Here is a 16,531-nt window from a genome sequence, read left to right as displayed (position 1 = left end):
TTCATATATGCCAGAGGTAAAAATCCGGCATGGTGCCGTGCTTAAGGCGCTTCTCACCTTGGACATTCACAAATCGAGCGGGCCCGATAGCATTCCCCCGATAGTGCTGCGGACATGTGCTCCGGAACTGGCGCCGGTCCTTACCCGTCTTTTCCGGCTCTCCTACTCATCAGGCGTAGTCCCGAAATTATGGAAGGCGGCTTTAGTGCACCCGATCCCTAAGAAAGGTGTACGCTCAGATCCGTCCAACTACCGCCCCATTGCCATTACCTCCATTTTCTCCAAAGTAATGGAGTCGATCATCAACCGCCAGCTCTTGGGATACCTAGAGGGGCACCAGCTGATCAGCGACTGTCAGTACGGTTTCTGTCAGGGTCAGCTGGTGATCTTCTTGCGTACCTCACCCATAAATGGGCTCAAGCGGTTGAGTCGAAGGGAGAGGCGTTGGCGGTGAGTTTGGACATAGCGAAGGCTTTTGATCGGGTGTGGCATAAAGCGCTTATAGCGAAACTGCCATTCTATGGGCTTCTCGAGAAGTTGTGCAAATGGGTCACTAGCTTTTTGGCTGATCGGAGCATCAAGGTTGTTATCAACGGTGCATGCTTTAAAACCCATAAACTCTGGTGTCCCGCAAGGCTGTGTGCTATCCCCTACGCTGTTTCTTCTGCATATCAATGATATGCTGCAAATCAGCAATATTCATTGCTATGCGGACGACAGCACGGGGTATGCTTCCTACACCGGCCGTGCCAACATGTCCCGGGATAGCGTCTACGAGAACCGGATCAAACTTGTATCTGAAATCGAGACTATGCTTTGCAAAGTCTCGGGATGGGGCCGACAAAATTTAGTCCAATTCAACCCCAAGAAGACACAAGTTTGTGCGTTCACCACTAAAAAATCTCCCTTTGTCGTATCCCCTCGATTCGGGATCACTCCTCTAACTGCCACAGCCTGTATTGGCATACTTGGCGTCGATATATCGAGCGACGTTCAGTTCCGTGGTCACTTGGAAGAGAAGGCCAAACTGGCCTCTAAAAAGCTTGGTGTACTCAGTAAGGCGAGACAGTACTTCACTAAAAGCCACTGCCTGCAACTTTATAAGGCGCAAATTCGGCCTCACATGGAATACTCACCTCTGGGCGGGTGCTCCCCAGTACCAGCTTCTTCCATTTGACCGCATACAACGAAGATCGGCTCAAATCATCGACGATCAAGTCATCTCCGATTGGCTTGATTCTCTAGCATTGCGTAGAGATGTGGGTTCTCTCTGCATCTTTTACCGCATTTATCACGGGGAGTGCTCAGAGGAGCTATTCGGGTTGATTCCAGCGGCCGAATTCCACCATCGGACATTACGTGCAAAGTACCATCCGCATCACGTAGACGTCTGGCATTCCACAACCGCGCGTTTTCTTCGAAATTTCTTGCCTCGCACAGCCACTTTGTGGAATCAACTACCGGCAGCGGTCTTCCCGAACAGATACGACTTAGGGACCTTCAAGAAAAAAGCATACTCCCACCTTAAAGGCCGGCAACGCATTTCTTGACACACCTGTTGTTGCGGATGTCCATGGGCGGTTGCCTCACCTCTCCCCATCCCGTGAGCCTCTTGCCCGTTTGCCCCCTATCATATAAAAAAAAATCCGTTACCTCTTCACACAAAATTGACGAAATGGATTCAGGATCAGTTTTCTGCTACTACTTAGATAATTTTGTCTCTTAAAAATTTCGTAAGGAAAGCAGATATAATATTTTCAAAAACACAGGAAAATAATTAATGAATATGTTATAAATAATCTCAGAAAAAAATAAAAATTAATCGTCTAAAATTCATATATTTTTCTTTAAAGTGGTATTAAGGGTTATTTTGTCACTCCGTACGCATTGCACAGAGAGATCTATCGAAACAACGTCACTCGTCAGTCCGCGCTCGGCCGCCGTTGTGGATATACACTGTGTCGGTTGTAAGCAGCAGCTCGTACTCGGAAAGATCGCTGTACGAACATGAATATTTTTTATAAGCTCTACAGTCTACACTATACTGTCTTTGATACTTTAAAAAATTATGTTTATGTATTTTTTTTAAGAATTTGTGATTTATAAGTTCATATCTAAATATAAGGTCTATATTAAATCGAAATCCAAGATGGCGCCTATGAAATTTACCAACTTCTCTTCATGGGTGTCATTTTCATGGTTTTCGAGGTCAACAATAACGAATATCGGGTCAAAATCGAAATCCAAGATGGCACCTATGAATTTTACCAACTTCTCTTCATGGGTGTCATTTTCATGGTTTTCGGGGTTAACAATAACGAATATCAGGTCAAAATCGAAATACTTGATGGCGCCTTTTAAGTCTACAAATTTTCTTCATGGGTGTCATTTACATCGTCAAAATTAGAATTCATTCATAAACTTAAATTATATTATAAAAGGCCTCTCTAACAATATCCCACATGCTAAATTAATTCTTCATTCCCTAAAAATATAAATATTTACGTTTCGACTTTACACCCACAATATTTACAAAACACATTCCGTTACCTATTTAATTAAAAAATGTCAAAATTTGATTTTGAAAGACCTATCTAATGACACCCTACATGCAAAAAAAAATTCATCCTCTTTTTAACCAGAAGAAGCTCTACCCTTCTTATCAATTATTACCACCATATTATGTCAAGAAGAGTATTTCAATAGATATTGTAATCATAAGGTATAAGCCATTACATAAATGTAACATATATCTTCCTTAATCCCGCATTATTTTCAAAAGACCAAAGGAAATGTCATGTCCTGAATTTAACTTTCAAAGACAACACAAAAAACGTGCGTACAAAGTACACATGTCAGACGTGAAACTTATTTGTGAAAACCAATTTTTAAATCTCGTTTATATTAAATATAACCTAATAATTATATTAGTGAAGTTGTTTTACTTCATAGCGGTACCGTCTGCTTCATGCCAAAATCGTTCTCTGCACCCTCGAGAATCTCGGATACGATACCCATATTGTTAAAATCATAATTTTGCGCCGCGGCCATCTTGGATTTCAAAAATGATCCCAAAATCGTTCTCTGCACCCTCGAGAACCTCGGATACGGTACCCATATTGATGAAATCATAATTTTGCGCGGCGGCCATCTTGGATTTCAAAAATGATCCCATAATCGTTCTTTGCACCCTCGATAACCTCGGATACGATACCCATATTGCTGAAATCATAATTTTTCGCGGCGGACATCTTGGATTAAAAAAACTGCGTTTACTGTACACGACATTATGCGACAGAATTGGCATCTAAAGTTCTAATATTTAACTGCTAAACGAATACATCAACCAATTATCAAAAATACATAGGTATTAAAAAAAACAAAATTCAAACTTGCTAAAGTATCAAATTCATTTGATTCCCGCAATCAATTTTAAGTACGTGTATGTGTTTGAGCGGTGTCAGTGTAGTGGTGCGATTCGATACCTCTCTGGTTTGAGAACGCGTCCTTAAATCCGTTCATTAGTTTAGGATTAGGAGTCCATCGCGGACAAACAACGTGTCACGCAATTTATATATATTACTAGCTGACCCAACAGACGTTGTCCTGTACATAATAAATAAAATACTGTTTTTTATGAATTTGTCAATAATATTTCATAACATCAAGAATTATTTCGTAAAATATGCTCCCTGTCGTTATAATAAAATTGTTTCACAGCAGAACTGTCAAACCGTGCGTCAATAAATTCTCTCACAGAAAATATGTCCATACAAAACAAATATTGGAAATAAAAATAATTATGGGTTCCAAATCGAAATAAAAACTATCCTATCTCTCAAGTTGATGTTAGTTAATGAAATTGTTTCACAGCGGAACAGTCAAACCGTGCGTCTTTAAATTCTCTGATAGAAAATATGGCCATACAAAACAAATATTGAAAATAAGAATAATTATGAGTCCCAAATCGAAATAAAAACTATCCTATCTCTCAAGTTGGACCAAACTGCACTCCATGGAGTAATCCCCATTAAAATCCGTTCATTAGTTTAGGAGTCCATCGCGGACAAACAACGTGTCACGTAATTTATATATATTAGATAAGATGGTCAGTGCTGGGTTTTGTTTAAAATATGCCTTCGTGTGTAATTAGATACTGTTTTAAAAGCTCTCATCAAAACACAACTTAAAGTCAAGTGACTTTTCTCATTAAGGTCAACTCTTATTTACAATAATTGTTATTTTTGGGATCGGTGTCTTCCCGGTGCGGCCCCGCTTCGCCTCTCGCCTTCTCTCGTCGGATGTGCGACTCAAGCACATCTCACCTTTAACTATGTATGTAGTAACAGACCTACCTTGGCAGACACCGACATTCAAATAGCACCAGCTTTCAAATAAAAAAAGAACTATCAAACCGGTTCACCCAGTCGAAAGTTCTGTGGTAACAAACATAAAAAAAAATACCGATGAATTGAGAACCTCCTCCTTTTTTAAAGTCGGTTAATCACACAATACCCTGCATACATAAATTGGTTGATATTTCGAACACGAATCTAAAATAAATTGACTTACATCCGTTTGGACTTCATCCCACAACTTAGTGATTTCAAAGTTCTTATCAGTCCCGTAAACGTCCATGGTGTCCAGTAATGTTTTCTGCACCAGCGCTACAGTGTTTCCCTTCAGAACGTAGCCGGCAATACAAGCTGACAGTTGGAATATAAACATCAATATCATGGCCCCGACAAACTGAAATTATAAATTAGCATACGTTATACAATTTCTAAGAATATATGATCTATGTAAATATATATATGTGAATTGACTGGTTATTTTCGTATGTTATATCTGTTTGAAAAATAATATAATTGACCTAGAGATAGGTATATTGCACTTTCTGGTCGGGGATGGTGTTAAAAAAGGGTCAGATCAAAACAAGGGAAATTTGAGAGTGTGTATGAAAGGTTTGATGGTCGAAGCTCGAATTGTCCAGGATCTAGTGCTCTATGTACAGCTAGATAGATCGTTTGGTGTTGCGCTGAGATGTCACTTCATTGTGTGTCTTCTACGGCATTGAATGGCATTGCTAAATTACTTCCATAAATCGTTGCAACTAACAAGTTAATGATTAACCATTGCCATATAACGTTCGTGTGGCGTAGGCATAATGACAGGCGCGCTCGATAAGGGAACGTGATGATCAATACATAATAATGCATTTTATACGATGCGATATTGTTATTATTATTAATAATTTAGTTATGTTAATCTTTTTTGTTAACATCCTAGGTGTCAAGGTGACGAGCGCAATTGTAGTGCCGCTCAGAATTTATGGGGTTTTCAAGAATCCTGCTGAACATCTGAACGACCTGCTCGTGTCATCCCTTATTGTCATAAAAAGTGGCATCTTGCGGTAAGTAATAGCTTCGACGGCAGATATATATTAGATAAAGAAACCCAGTGTAACCACATCATTTCCCGAGAAAATTTAAGCAGTAATTGATGCAATAATTATTGCGGTAACAGGTCAGGGTATGGTAGTGTGGTGATAATAAGTTTTTTTTTAAAGCAAATTTAAAATTGCAACGTAAATTAATAAATTTAAGGATGCACATTGCATATTCTGTCAATTTCAAGTCCTTTCTAAATGATGTGCCTAGGCACAAGTAGGGCAATACAACTGTATTAATTAGGGGGTTAACTAACCCACACCGTGAAAGCTTGTACTTAAATGCAAGAGATTTTAATATGGCAGGTCTTTACAAAACTGAGCAATGGTTGATCCCCAAACGAAATCAAACATCCTCTGTGACAGGAACCGTTTGCCTAGATTTATTATTGGATTAGATTAGATTCCACGAGTCTCGTACCAGAGTTTGTCGAGTCATCATCTCCTGAGGATGCCTCGTGTAGAAGCCAAACACGTGTCGAATTGTTTTAAGACAAATATTGGCGTAATGAACACTGAAGAAAATTCAAAACATTTGCAAGTCCATACTGTATAATGGCAGATCAAGTAGTCTAGACCATTAAATAAGGTGAAAATTATATTTGACTACCAAAACTAATTACGTAGTAACTTAGGTACCTACCTTAAGTACCTACTTAGGGGAGGCAAAAATGAGAAAACTTAAAAAAATACACTTGAAGAAGTTGAAAACTTAAACCATAAGTAGATAAACGAAATATATACTCACTCCCATAATGACGTAATAATTCTCCATATAAGCACCATAAAATCCAGCGAAAGCAATCAAGAAAATGATAACTCCTGTCACAATGCAGAAAACCGGCAAAGAGAAGAATCTCCCGGGCAAAAACTGGTGATAGCCATTATAAGCCGACTGCACCGAGCTTCCCACGGACAACACTATAATCCCTGTTACCTGTAATTTGCAAGTTATCGTAAAATCATTCGAGAGCACATCACTACACACAAACAAATATTTTGTAGGTCACACAAATTGACGGGCACTTACCAAGAATAAAAAATTCACAGACACTAATGTGTATTTTACGGTAGTAAATATTTTATTTAGCATTGTACTTGATTAGTACACATTCGTACACACGTAATGCAGTCGACCGCGTGACTAACTATAGTCTTGCAGTTATTTTACTCTTAGCCCTGATATTTTTATCGCTCCACAATAATCTTGATAAGAAAATCAAACGGATTTATCTCGCTTGAGGCACCCGCACTCTCGCTTTAGTTTTCCATCATCTGAATTATGAAACACCTAAATAGATCTAAGAAATCTTAACAATAAATTATTTGTAGAATATTCCAAAAACAAGAATTTAGAGTTTGATTGAAAACTAAAACACATCAACATTGACACACACTTTTTGCATTATGATAAGTAGCATTACAAAGTGTAGTTGCTATCAATATCACACCACCAACTGAACTACTTTACCCTCTGGATGTGAAGCACGTCTCCACAATGTGTTTCTCAAGTATCTCTCTTCCACAGGCTATCAAACCTCACTAGCAATAAATCAAGCACCAACTTGAGAGAATGCATTCAAAAAAGCGTGGCCTTAACCTTTCACCCAAAACCAGGAAAAAGAAATAGCAAGTACGGAAACCAGACAAAAGCAATTTATATAAGTGCAAAGCTGAGCGAATAAAAAGTTTAGCTTAATTCAATACAAGCTAATCAAAATTTTAAATGCTTACAAATGTTACTATTTCGAGAGTAGTTTTGTTTCTTTTGCTTTCATGATTGATGATTCAAATACTCAACCGACAATCATAAGAGGAGTAACACAATAAGTCGTTAACTCGGGCGAAGACGCTGGCGGGTTTTTGAGGAAAAGTGTGTCTTTTAAACTAAATATTAAGAAATATATTGCACATTTATTGGACTGGTTAAACAACCGAATTACTTGGACAAACAGGAGTCTTAAATCTTCCACCGATGGACCCAAGTTGGGATCTGACGTTGGCTGTGGAATCTACGGAGAGTGTCCCAAATTTGGCAAATCTGTCAATTTGGGAAACCTTGCCTTCGTTTTCCAGTTGGGGGTATACGCCATAATAAAATGTGCGGAGACCATTCTGAATGAAGGCTAGGTTAGCATATAAATACTTTTACATCCACACAGCTGATAGTCAGCCTGCCGGACTATACTGAACACTCTGGGAGAAGTAAACAGAGTTACACTTCGATGCGTTCCAGGACATGCATGGATCGAGGTCAATGAATAAGAAGGCTGACGAACTTGCAAGAGTTGCAACCGATGGTGTCCCAAGGAGTCTTGTTAAATCAACCCTTGATACAACATGTTCACAAGAGTGTTATAAACTCTGGAACAATATTCCGGGTTTGATCCATTCCAAAACCCTAATCCAAGACTTCAACAAAAAGGTTGCGCATGAGGCACTAGGGTTAAGTAGGGAAAACTTACGCATTCTAACCAGGACACTAACGGGCACTACATATTAAACAAACACCTCTCAATCCTAGGCCTCACAGATTGCAGAGCGTGTAGATTCTGTAATAGTGCAGATCCTCTCTGAATATCATTCTAAACGTAGCATCTCTTAGGGAAGTCCAATTCTTCAACCATTTGAGATAAGTCAGCTCTCATATTGCAAAAGATATAGTAAGATTCGTGAAACGACAGTCTTAGCAGTGAGCTATAGATCACAGTGGCTATCACAATAGATCACATTTGTCGCAGTGTAACAGAACTCCACTGAACTGAAATAAAGCCGCTTTACAAACCATAACCATACCCTACTTACATTAAAAACAAAATAGAATTTGCTTAGGCTCACAGGCAAATCAACACATATAGTATTTGTTTCACGCCGTCTTATTAATAAAAGTATAAATAAATAAATTAGAACAAACTTTAACTAGCGATGTTTATAAACGACATTCTAAAAACGTAACATATTTACGTAAAATGCAGTAACACGGCTACATCATAAAATACTATCGATAAACTCGTTCGTTGTGTAAACTGCATAAATGAAATATTATTATGAACATCGTGAATAGAACACGCTAACAAGATTTGTTGTTCACTTCGTTAGCACGAAACTGTGTCACACACTAGTCACACATTAACAATATTATGTATGACTACATATCGTATTGCCAACATGCTTGTTTGTATTTCAACAAAAATCGGTTCTGAAAAAGAAGTTTACAATATTTATTTATATTTAGTTTAAATATTTATTTATACTAGCAGAATCTTCAATCTAGCCGCGCTTAAAATTAGTATATTCTGTCCATATAGACAATCGGTTAATTAATAATTTATCTATCACAAACAACGACAAAAAACGACGACTTTGCATCTAATTTTGGCTATTTAACACTTATACACTTACACAAATATTTTCTTAATAGGGCCTCAATAATGACATTATTAATATTTCATTGCAAACAATTTAATTAAAAAACGCTTATTCTTGTATCTTTTTCTCTAGAATAAAGCCAGTCAGTCTTGGGCGAATTGAAGCGAGGGTTATGTAGAGTCCTGAGAGAAGTGCACTCAGCTCCCTTGCTTCCCTTGGGATATAAAATTAAACGCTTTTGCTTCGCTCACTGTATTGCTCTAATCTCTGGCCTGCAACACACTATTGAACCATTTGAGCTCCAACCATTTGAACACGTGCAACGCATAGCTGCTTTAATTGTTGGGGAACCAGTGCTCAGCGAAAGGCTAGATCCCTTATAGTTGCGTAGAGACGTCGCTTCATTGTGTGTCTTGTATCGCATTTATAACAGGAAGTGTTCCGAAGAGAGTGACCTGCGTCCATCTTCGCACGACTCTCCACGAGCAGGAATATCATTCCCACCACCTAGGTGTCTGGTGTTCCTCTACAAATTCAAATAACTTTCTTCCACGTACAACCAAAGTATGGAATGAACTTTCTTAGGAGGTCTTTCTGGGATACATAAAAACCCTAAAAAATGCGTACAATGCTGGCAACACGTGATTATTCTGGTGTTGTAGGAGAATGTAGGCGGCGGTGATCACATGTCATCAGTACACTCGTTTGACCTCATTTTACACGAGAAAATATCAATATCACTTAGTACTGTTTTCACTTTCAACCACCAGCGCAGATTTGATAAAAAAAACAATTGTGGGAAATCATTGTCAATTGTTTTTATTACACATCAAAGTTCTACGTACGCAACGAAAATGGAATAAGGTCGAAAGGGTTTCAGAGCGATGATTTTTAATGATTTTAAAAGTTCCCTCTCTCCGCAAAACTAAGCCGCTCGTCTTCATAACGCTTTTGGGAGAGAAGCACCTTGCTTGCGCACCGTGACGCGATGATTTGCTGAATTTGAGAGAGGTCGGGTTTCTTTACATGACGAATTTCGTGAAGGTTTCGCCTTCAGCTGCCGTCAACGAAACTAATGTGGCTACTGTTAAGCGGCTAATTTAAGAAAACCCGCGAATTACCTATGAGACAATTCGAGGACTATTGGGGATTGGAATGAGCCAAATTCAGTAAATTTTACACTAAGAATTGAAAGTACGGAAACTTTGTTGTCGTTGGATCCCTCATGAACTGACAGCGGAGCCGAAGCGGGCTTGTGTGGAATGGTGCTCACAGATGCTAATGAAGATCAAATACGACATTCTAATGCTGCTTATGACATTGTTACCGGAGACGATACGAATCCACGAAACGTGAACCCGAAAATAAACAGCAATCTTGTGAATGGGTGTTTGAAAATGAGAACAGGCCAACAAAAGTGGGGCACGCGAGAAACGTTGGTACATAAATGATCGCATTTTTTTCTCAGCTACGGGTCCCATCTACACAATTCTACTTGAAAATCAAAATAGTATTAATTCCGAGTGGTATTCTACCATTTGTTTGCCCAAGGTGTTAAAAAAGTTCGCGAAAGACGACCAAAACGCCGCGTTATCCGACATCATGACAACGCTTCTTCACACACGGCCAACAAAAGTTATTTTTAGCTTCCGAAAAAGTACATCTTGTCACCCATCCTGCCCCCCTGCTGCATACCCCCGTCCTAATACCCTGTGATTTCTGTATTTTCCCCAAAATCAAAGATTTGATGAGAGGTTTCACTTTTACCAATTCCGAAGAGGTAGTGATAGCGTTTTAAATGTAAAATAATTAAAAAGTAGAGGAGACTATTTTGAAAGGCAATAAACATAATATTTTGGTTATAATTTATTTTTAAGTTTCGCAAAACTTTTAGTGTAACCTACGTAGGCCTGAAACACGTTCTAACTTGTATTGGTTTATAATTTGTAACGTGTCAATAGTAGGTAAGTGTATCCTAACCTTAATTACTTATATAGGAAGGGAGGTCGAATGAAGAAAAACATTATATTTTAACACTTATATTAAATCAAAAATAAAATTAACAATTCGTAAAAACAGTATTACCTATATCATTTAACCTACGATTCTAATTCTACTTCTTCAAACTTTGATCTGTACGCCAACCAAGCCGACATCGCTGTCAGGATTGCCTGAAATATTAAGACATAATCGGCGTTTAATACTAAATATTAAGTTCGAACAAGCTACTTAAAATTACCAGTTTGAAGACCTACCAGTCCCATAATGCGTGACCTGCATTACCAGTGGGAGGCTCCTTTGCACGGGAAGCCGGCTAGATTATGGGTACCAAAACGGCACCTATTTCTGCCGTGCAGCAGACCAACAGTAGTGTGTAAAAATTTTTTTAGTTTCGGTCTGCAGGGCGCCGTAGCAAGTAAAATTACGGGGCAAATGAGACTTAACATCTTACTTCTCAAGGTGACGAGCGCAATTGTTGTGCCGCTCAGAATTTTTGGATTGTTTTTTAAGAATCCTGGGCGGCACTGCATTGTAATGGGTATCAATTACCATTAGCTGAACGTCCTGCTCGTCTCGTCCCTTATTTTCATAAAAAAAAAATGTCAATGTGTGTGCTGGCTAGTGGTGTAATACTTATTCAAAATACTAAGGAGCTAATGTCACGCGTGGCTGACTGCCTACGACATGTAGACTCAAAGTCGGTTACAGTAACAATATATTCGCTTTCCTTTTCTGTCTAGCTGTATCTCCGTTGGAAATGTTTTTCTCTCCCGCAGGTTTGTTTGTCGATACGCTAGTAGGTATGGACTTAGTCGGGCCTTAAATACTATTACAATTAAAAATTAAACAAAATATTACATTTGAATTTGGAATCTGTCATTTTTGTATGATTGTTCTTTGAGTTTTCTCATTTTGGCGCCAATACATTGTACAATATTATGCGATATTAAAACGGAGTGGGGGTGATAAAGAGAACTGAATCGCTGTGATTGCATTACACAAAGTAGATATGGAGCCAAATGCAATTTATAAATTTATGGCAAGACTAGGTATTGTAACTCTATAAGTAGAAAAACTTCAGATATCTCACTGCAGCGATATATGAATTACAGTGTGCTAACAGATGGACAAAAAGTGGAGTTTTGTTAACAGAGTTCCCGTTGGCTAACAGAACCCTAGAACGTCTGCGTTTACTTACTATTTAGTGGTAGTAAGTGGCAAATAAAAACATTTATCTCTCAACATCATCATGCGAATAATTTTAGATTCCTAAAAATAGGAGACAATTGACAATTAATGAATTTTTGATAAGATTTATACACAGTCTTATCATGTAGTCCAGGACTATCCAAAATTTTTGAGTAATCTTGCGTCTAAATTCCGCTTGTGTTTCTCCTCTACACGAGGCATTCTCAGGAGATGTTCACTCACCAAACTCTAGCACGAGACTCGTGTCGTGTCGAATTGATTGAAGACAAACATTAGCGGAATTTACACTCAAGATAACTCAAAAATATTTGGATAATTGTGGATTTCCGTAAAATAACGACTAATCCAATAAATTTTAGTCCAAGACTTTTAACTCCGAATATTGAGATTTGAAACTTGCTCAATAAAAAGCTAATTAATTCTGATAGTCCTCAACGATATATGACAAGTGAGCCACAAAACGTCCAAAAATTGATGATGTTGATAAAATAGCACATTAGATTAAACCAACCTGAACAGATGTGAACACGGCCCCTGTGACTCCGATGGTGAAAGCATTACTGCTGAGCCACTCCCCGAGGGCAACGGAGCACCCCGTGACGTAAGCGTTGATGAAGGTACATTCGAACGGCGACACCGTGCCGTAGTCGATGTGGCAGCAACTTACAGGGATACGGTTAGAAGGCCAGTCTGACCGGCCTGCGACGCCACAGCATTCGAACTGTTACCAGAAACTGATTTGGAACACGTAGGTAATATTTTGTTAACCTTAAAAAAAGATTCAAGTGAAAATGGCGTGTCAGTGATTTTTGCAATCTTTACATTTTTATTCTGAACCTGTATACTTAAGTCAAACGTACAATAAACAACAGCTTAGACTCGTAAAATGTCGTAACAAAGTGAAATTTCAATTTGATTCCAGTGCTAACTTGTAAGTTACTGAAGAGTTTAATTCTAGCTGTGCTGAACTTTCTTACTGGTTGGGAACATGAGATGAGCTCATTGACAATAAACAACTAGACTCCCAATCGCCTATTAAAAAGGTTGCCAAAAATGACCGAGTGGCGTTGTATGTACGTATTCATTAACTTATAAAGATAACATTAAAACACTCATTCAAACTAAAACTTTATATCGTGGTCGTAAAGTTCAAAGTTTGTTGTATACGCTCATTAGAAGCTCAAACGCGAACACGAGGCAAGTAATTATTTAGAAATTTAAGAAAAACTTTAAGTTTTATATTTATGTATTATTAATTTAAAAGGGGGCTTACAGTATTTCATCTAACATTTCGTTATTTCGTGGCGTTTTATTCAAAGCGCGATCGAAACACAGTTTAATGAAAAGTCCTCTAACAGACGCGTAGGCAGAGTTTTGCATCAGATGTTTATTGTATGTCAATGCATGATCCCAATGAACTTACAGAAGGATTTACCTTCTTCAGCTCTAAGACCTTAGAACAAATACAGACTTTAAGACCTTAGAAGGGACTGTCAGGGTTGTTGGTAGCGAGTTACTACTAATTTGTTTATTAACCGTTACTTATTTTCGCATATATTCTCCATAGTATGGACTACAAGACATCACAACACTATTTTCTTAAGTTCACTTTCTCATCCATTGATGTAATAAGCAAAACAAAAATATTTTTATTGCCTTTTGTTTCGGTAAGAAAGAGAATAATATTTGTAAGTCTTAGATAATTTATACGTCTAGATAGTCTGTGATAACTGTGAACACGTTGAAAATAATTGAACTTAGAGTTAACATCTATTTTGAGCAATGCACGCACACTAACACAAAGTGTCATACGAATTGCGAGTGTAAGACGAAGCTTGTCACGTACTCTTGAACTACAATTTCTGTTTTTATCGATTGTCTTCTTAAAGAGACTCTATCTAGACGTATATCTAAGTTGTAAATAAATAAAGGAGGTATGTAGTTTTCCGCTTCTTCAACTTACCCCCATTTGCAAATCATCCCAAGTCCTCGCCACCTCCCGTCTGGTCTCGTACAGTTGAATGCTCTGCACCATTGTCGGTCGAATCTCGGATACCGCGCCGTTTTGTAGACCAAACGCCATTATTGTTATTGTTATTTCCAGAATAAATACTGCCAGCATTAAAACTACGTACTGTAATATAAGAAACTTATGAAATGGCCTTCTGAATAATCTAAATGTAAAAAAAAAATATGATTGGATTTTGTGTGAAAATCGTACGTTTGTTTTGTACTAAATCAAATTCAAATATTTTTATTGAAACAGTATTTAAAATCACTTAATGAACGTCTAAAATATATTTCCTATTCGAAATAGTATGCCTTAGACCTAATAGTATGCCAAGAAACTCAACGGGCTTTTTTTTTCTTAATCTAGTTATATGTAGTATCATTTAATAAAATTTATAATTAAATAGCCTGATGGTGGTCACTCCATTCCCAATCTAGTATCATAATTACATTTATGTTATTATTGTTATTAACCTTTAATACACAAACGATTTTTAACAATTGTGTTAAATTTGGTAACACATTTGTTTTGTAAATTTTGTAAAAGCATCTAGGATCATGTTGTAAAAGCATAACATACAACGCCCAACAAAAGACTTACAAACTCGAACGAAATACAAGGAGACAAGGTCGCGGTTTAAGCTAGTATCGACGGGATAGTTATAAATCGTCTTTTCATTTATAATATCATTACAAAATTAATATAAATGATAATATTCCAAATATTAAGAGACAAGCAAGCCAGAGTTAAAAAAAGCCTTTGCAACTTTTTTACTGAAAAAGGCTATGAATGATGAAACCGTTGATGGCAACGTCTAAGGGGTTGAGAACTGATGGTGTGTCAACTTGAATAAATATTTGTTATATATTTCCTTCGACCTCCTTGGTTAAAACGCCTGACTGAATGTTATAGCAATTATTCAGTCCAAATGCTCAGTTTCTAGTCAGTCCAGTTGCAAGAATTAAAATTAATTTTGTAAATACTCACAGCAGCCAATGCATAAAAATTTTCCGAGTAGGCCCCATAAAATCCAAGAATGCAAATGAAGAATATCGATATAGCAGTACCTATTACCAACGCCGGTAGACTCATGAATTTATTTGTAATCAACTCTTCGTAATCCTTATGCATTATTAGATATGTAATTCCAATAACGTGGAATACTAAACTTTTAAGCTGAAAAAAAAAGTGATTATTATCTATTTTGTATTTAATGGCTGAATGCGTATATTGCGCAGTACCAGTAAAAAAAACTGTTTATTACAATGTAAGCATGCATTTATATCTTTCATTGAATTCTACTTTTATATAATTATATTCAAATATTTTCATTCAAAATAGGATGTGACATCACTTATTGAAAGTCAAAAAACTACCACCCATTCCAAAATGAATGCCTCAGACCTTAGAAGAATGGGTGCAACAAACTCAGCGGGCTTTTTTTTATAAATAGAGAAAGTAAATATATATTTTACTGTATTTAAATATTCTTACCAAAAACACCATATTAATACCACCTAATGTATATCTCACTGATTTCAGTAGTTTTGGTACTCTAACCCTGTCAAAATTTAGACCAACTTTCATTTTGATTTAAGAATAAACTAAGTAGTGGTAATTAGTGAACTAGGGTTGCAGGTGAGCAAACTCAGTAAACTGTACGAGATAACAAAACAGAAAAAACTGAGATCTTTCTTATCCATCATAAAGCTAGCTAATATCTGCGTTATCTTGACATCTTGATCTAATCTTAACCGATACGTTAAAAGAAATAAGAAAATATCATGATCATATTCTATAATTCCTCGCGTTATTACGTACCTACCTACTCTATAATATCAAATCACAATATATTTACAATCATTTTCGTGACTCATGGTCACAATGACTTATCTTTAAAAACTAACATCCTATAACGGAGTTGGTTGTATCTTTTAAAACACCACGTATGGATAGTGATATAGTTTTATATTAAACAAAAAAATATTTATACTAAGTTAAGAACAGGCTTTTATTTAAAAATTCTGTTGTTTTAGAATTTCTCCGCACGTACATACCATATTTTGTATAACAATAGAAATTAAAGCCTGTAAAAAATAATATACGATGTTAGGATCAGGACAACCAATGACAAAATAAATATTCTTAATTTATATGAAATTAAAGTTAAATCAAATAGACATCACTTCGTTCATTTAGGTGAAAGTAAGAGAAATAACACTTATGAATTTCAACAACGAACAGCGCCTCGAATGATCGTCGATCAATTATTAGGTATCGCGGTTATTTGGCGTTGCGTAGAGATGTGGGTTTTCTGTGCATCTCCTACCGCATTTATTACTCAAGGTAGTGCTCAGTGGAGTTGTACGTCTGGTATTAGAAGCCAAATTATACTACCAGACATTACGTCAAAATGAGAAATGCATCATGATAACGAAACATGCGAAATATCTTGCAACGCACAGCCACTTTGTGGAAGTAACTACCGGCAG

At 37.1% G+C, this 16,531-nt stretch overlaps 2 protein-coding genes across 2 annotated transcripts in view; both read right to left on the bottom strand.

Annotated features, from left to right (window-relative positions):
- LOC126965604 (CD63 antigen-like) overlaps positions 1-6,646 on the bottom strand; it is a 28,914-nt gene extending 22,268 nt beyond the window's left edge. Inside the window, exons 1-3 of the mRNA XM_050809299.1 lie at positions 6,480-6,646; positions 6,198-6,386; positions 4,573-4,749 (exon numbers count right to left, since the gene is read on the bottom strand). Coding sequence (XP_050665256.1) covers positions 4,573-4,749; positions 6,198-6,386; positions 6,480-6,542 — 429 coding nt within the window. The 5' untranslated portion in view covers positions 6,543-6,646. The remainder of the gene's footprint in view (positions 1-4,572; positions 4,750-6,197; positions 6,387-6,479) is intronic.
- A 4,195-nt stretch (positions 6,647-10,841) lies between these two features.
- On the bottom strand, positions 10,842-15,726 carry LOC126965532 (leukocyte surface antigen CD53-like). The gene is made up of 5 exons (XM_050809204.1): positions 15,534-15,726; positions 15,027-15,215; positions 13,992-14,162; positions 12,540-12,749; positions 10,842-10,989 (listed from the first exon to the last, which is right to left on the bottom strand). The coding sequence occupies exons 1-5, from the start codon at positions 15,624-15,626 to the stop codon at positions 10,918-10,920; spliced, it is 735 nt and encodes a 244-aa protein (XP_050665161.1). The 5' UTR covers positions 15,627-15,726; the 3' UTR covers positions 10,842-10,917.
- Positions 15,727-16,531: the final 805 nt, after the last annotated feature.

This window comes from Leptidea sinapis, chromosome 1 (assembly GCF_905404315.1).
Source record: "Leptidea sinapis chromosome 1, ilLepSina1.1, whole genome shotgun sequence".
In the NCBI taxonomy this organism is placed as follows: domain Eukaryota; kingdom Metazoa; phylum Arthropoda; class Insecta; order Lepidoptera; family Pieridae; genus Leptidea; species Leptidea sinapis.
Note: the sequence above shows the minus strand (reverse complement) of the source record. Positions and strands in the feature narration are given on the sequence as shown.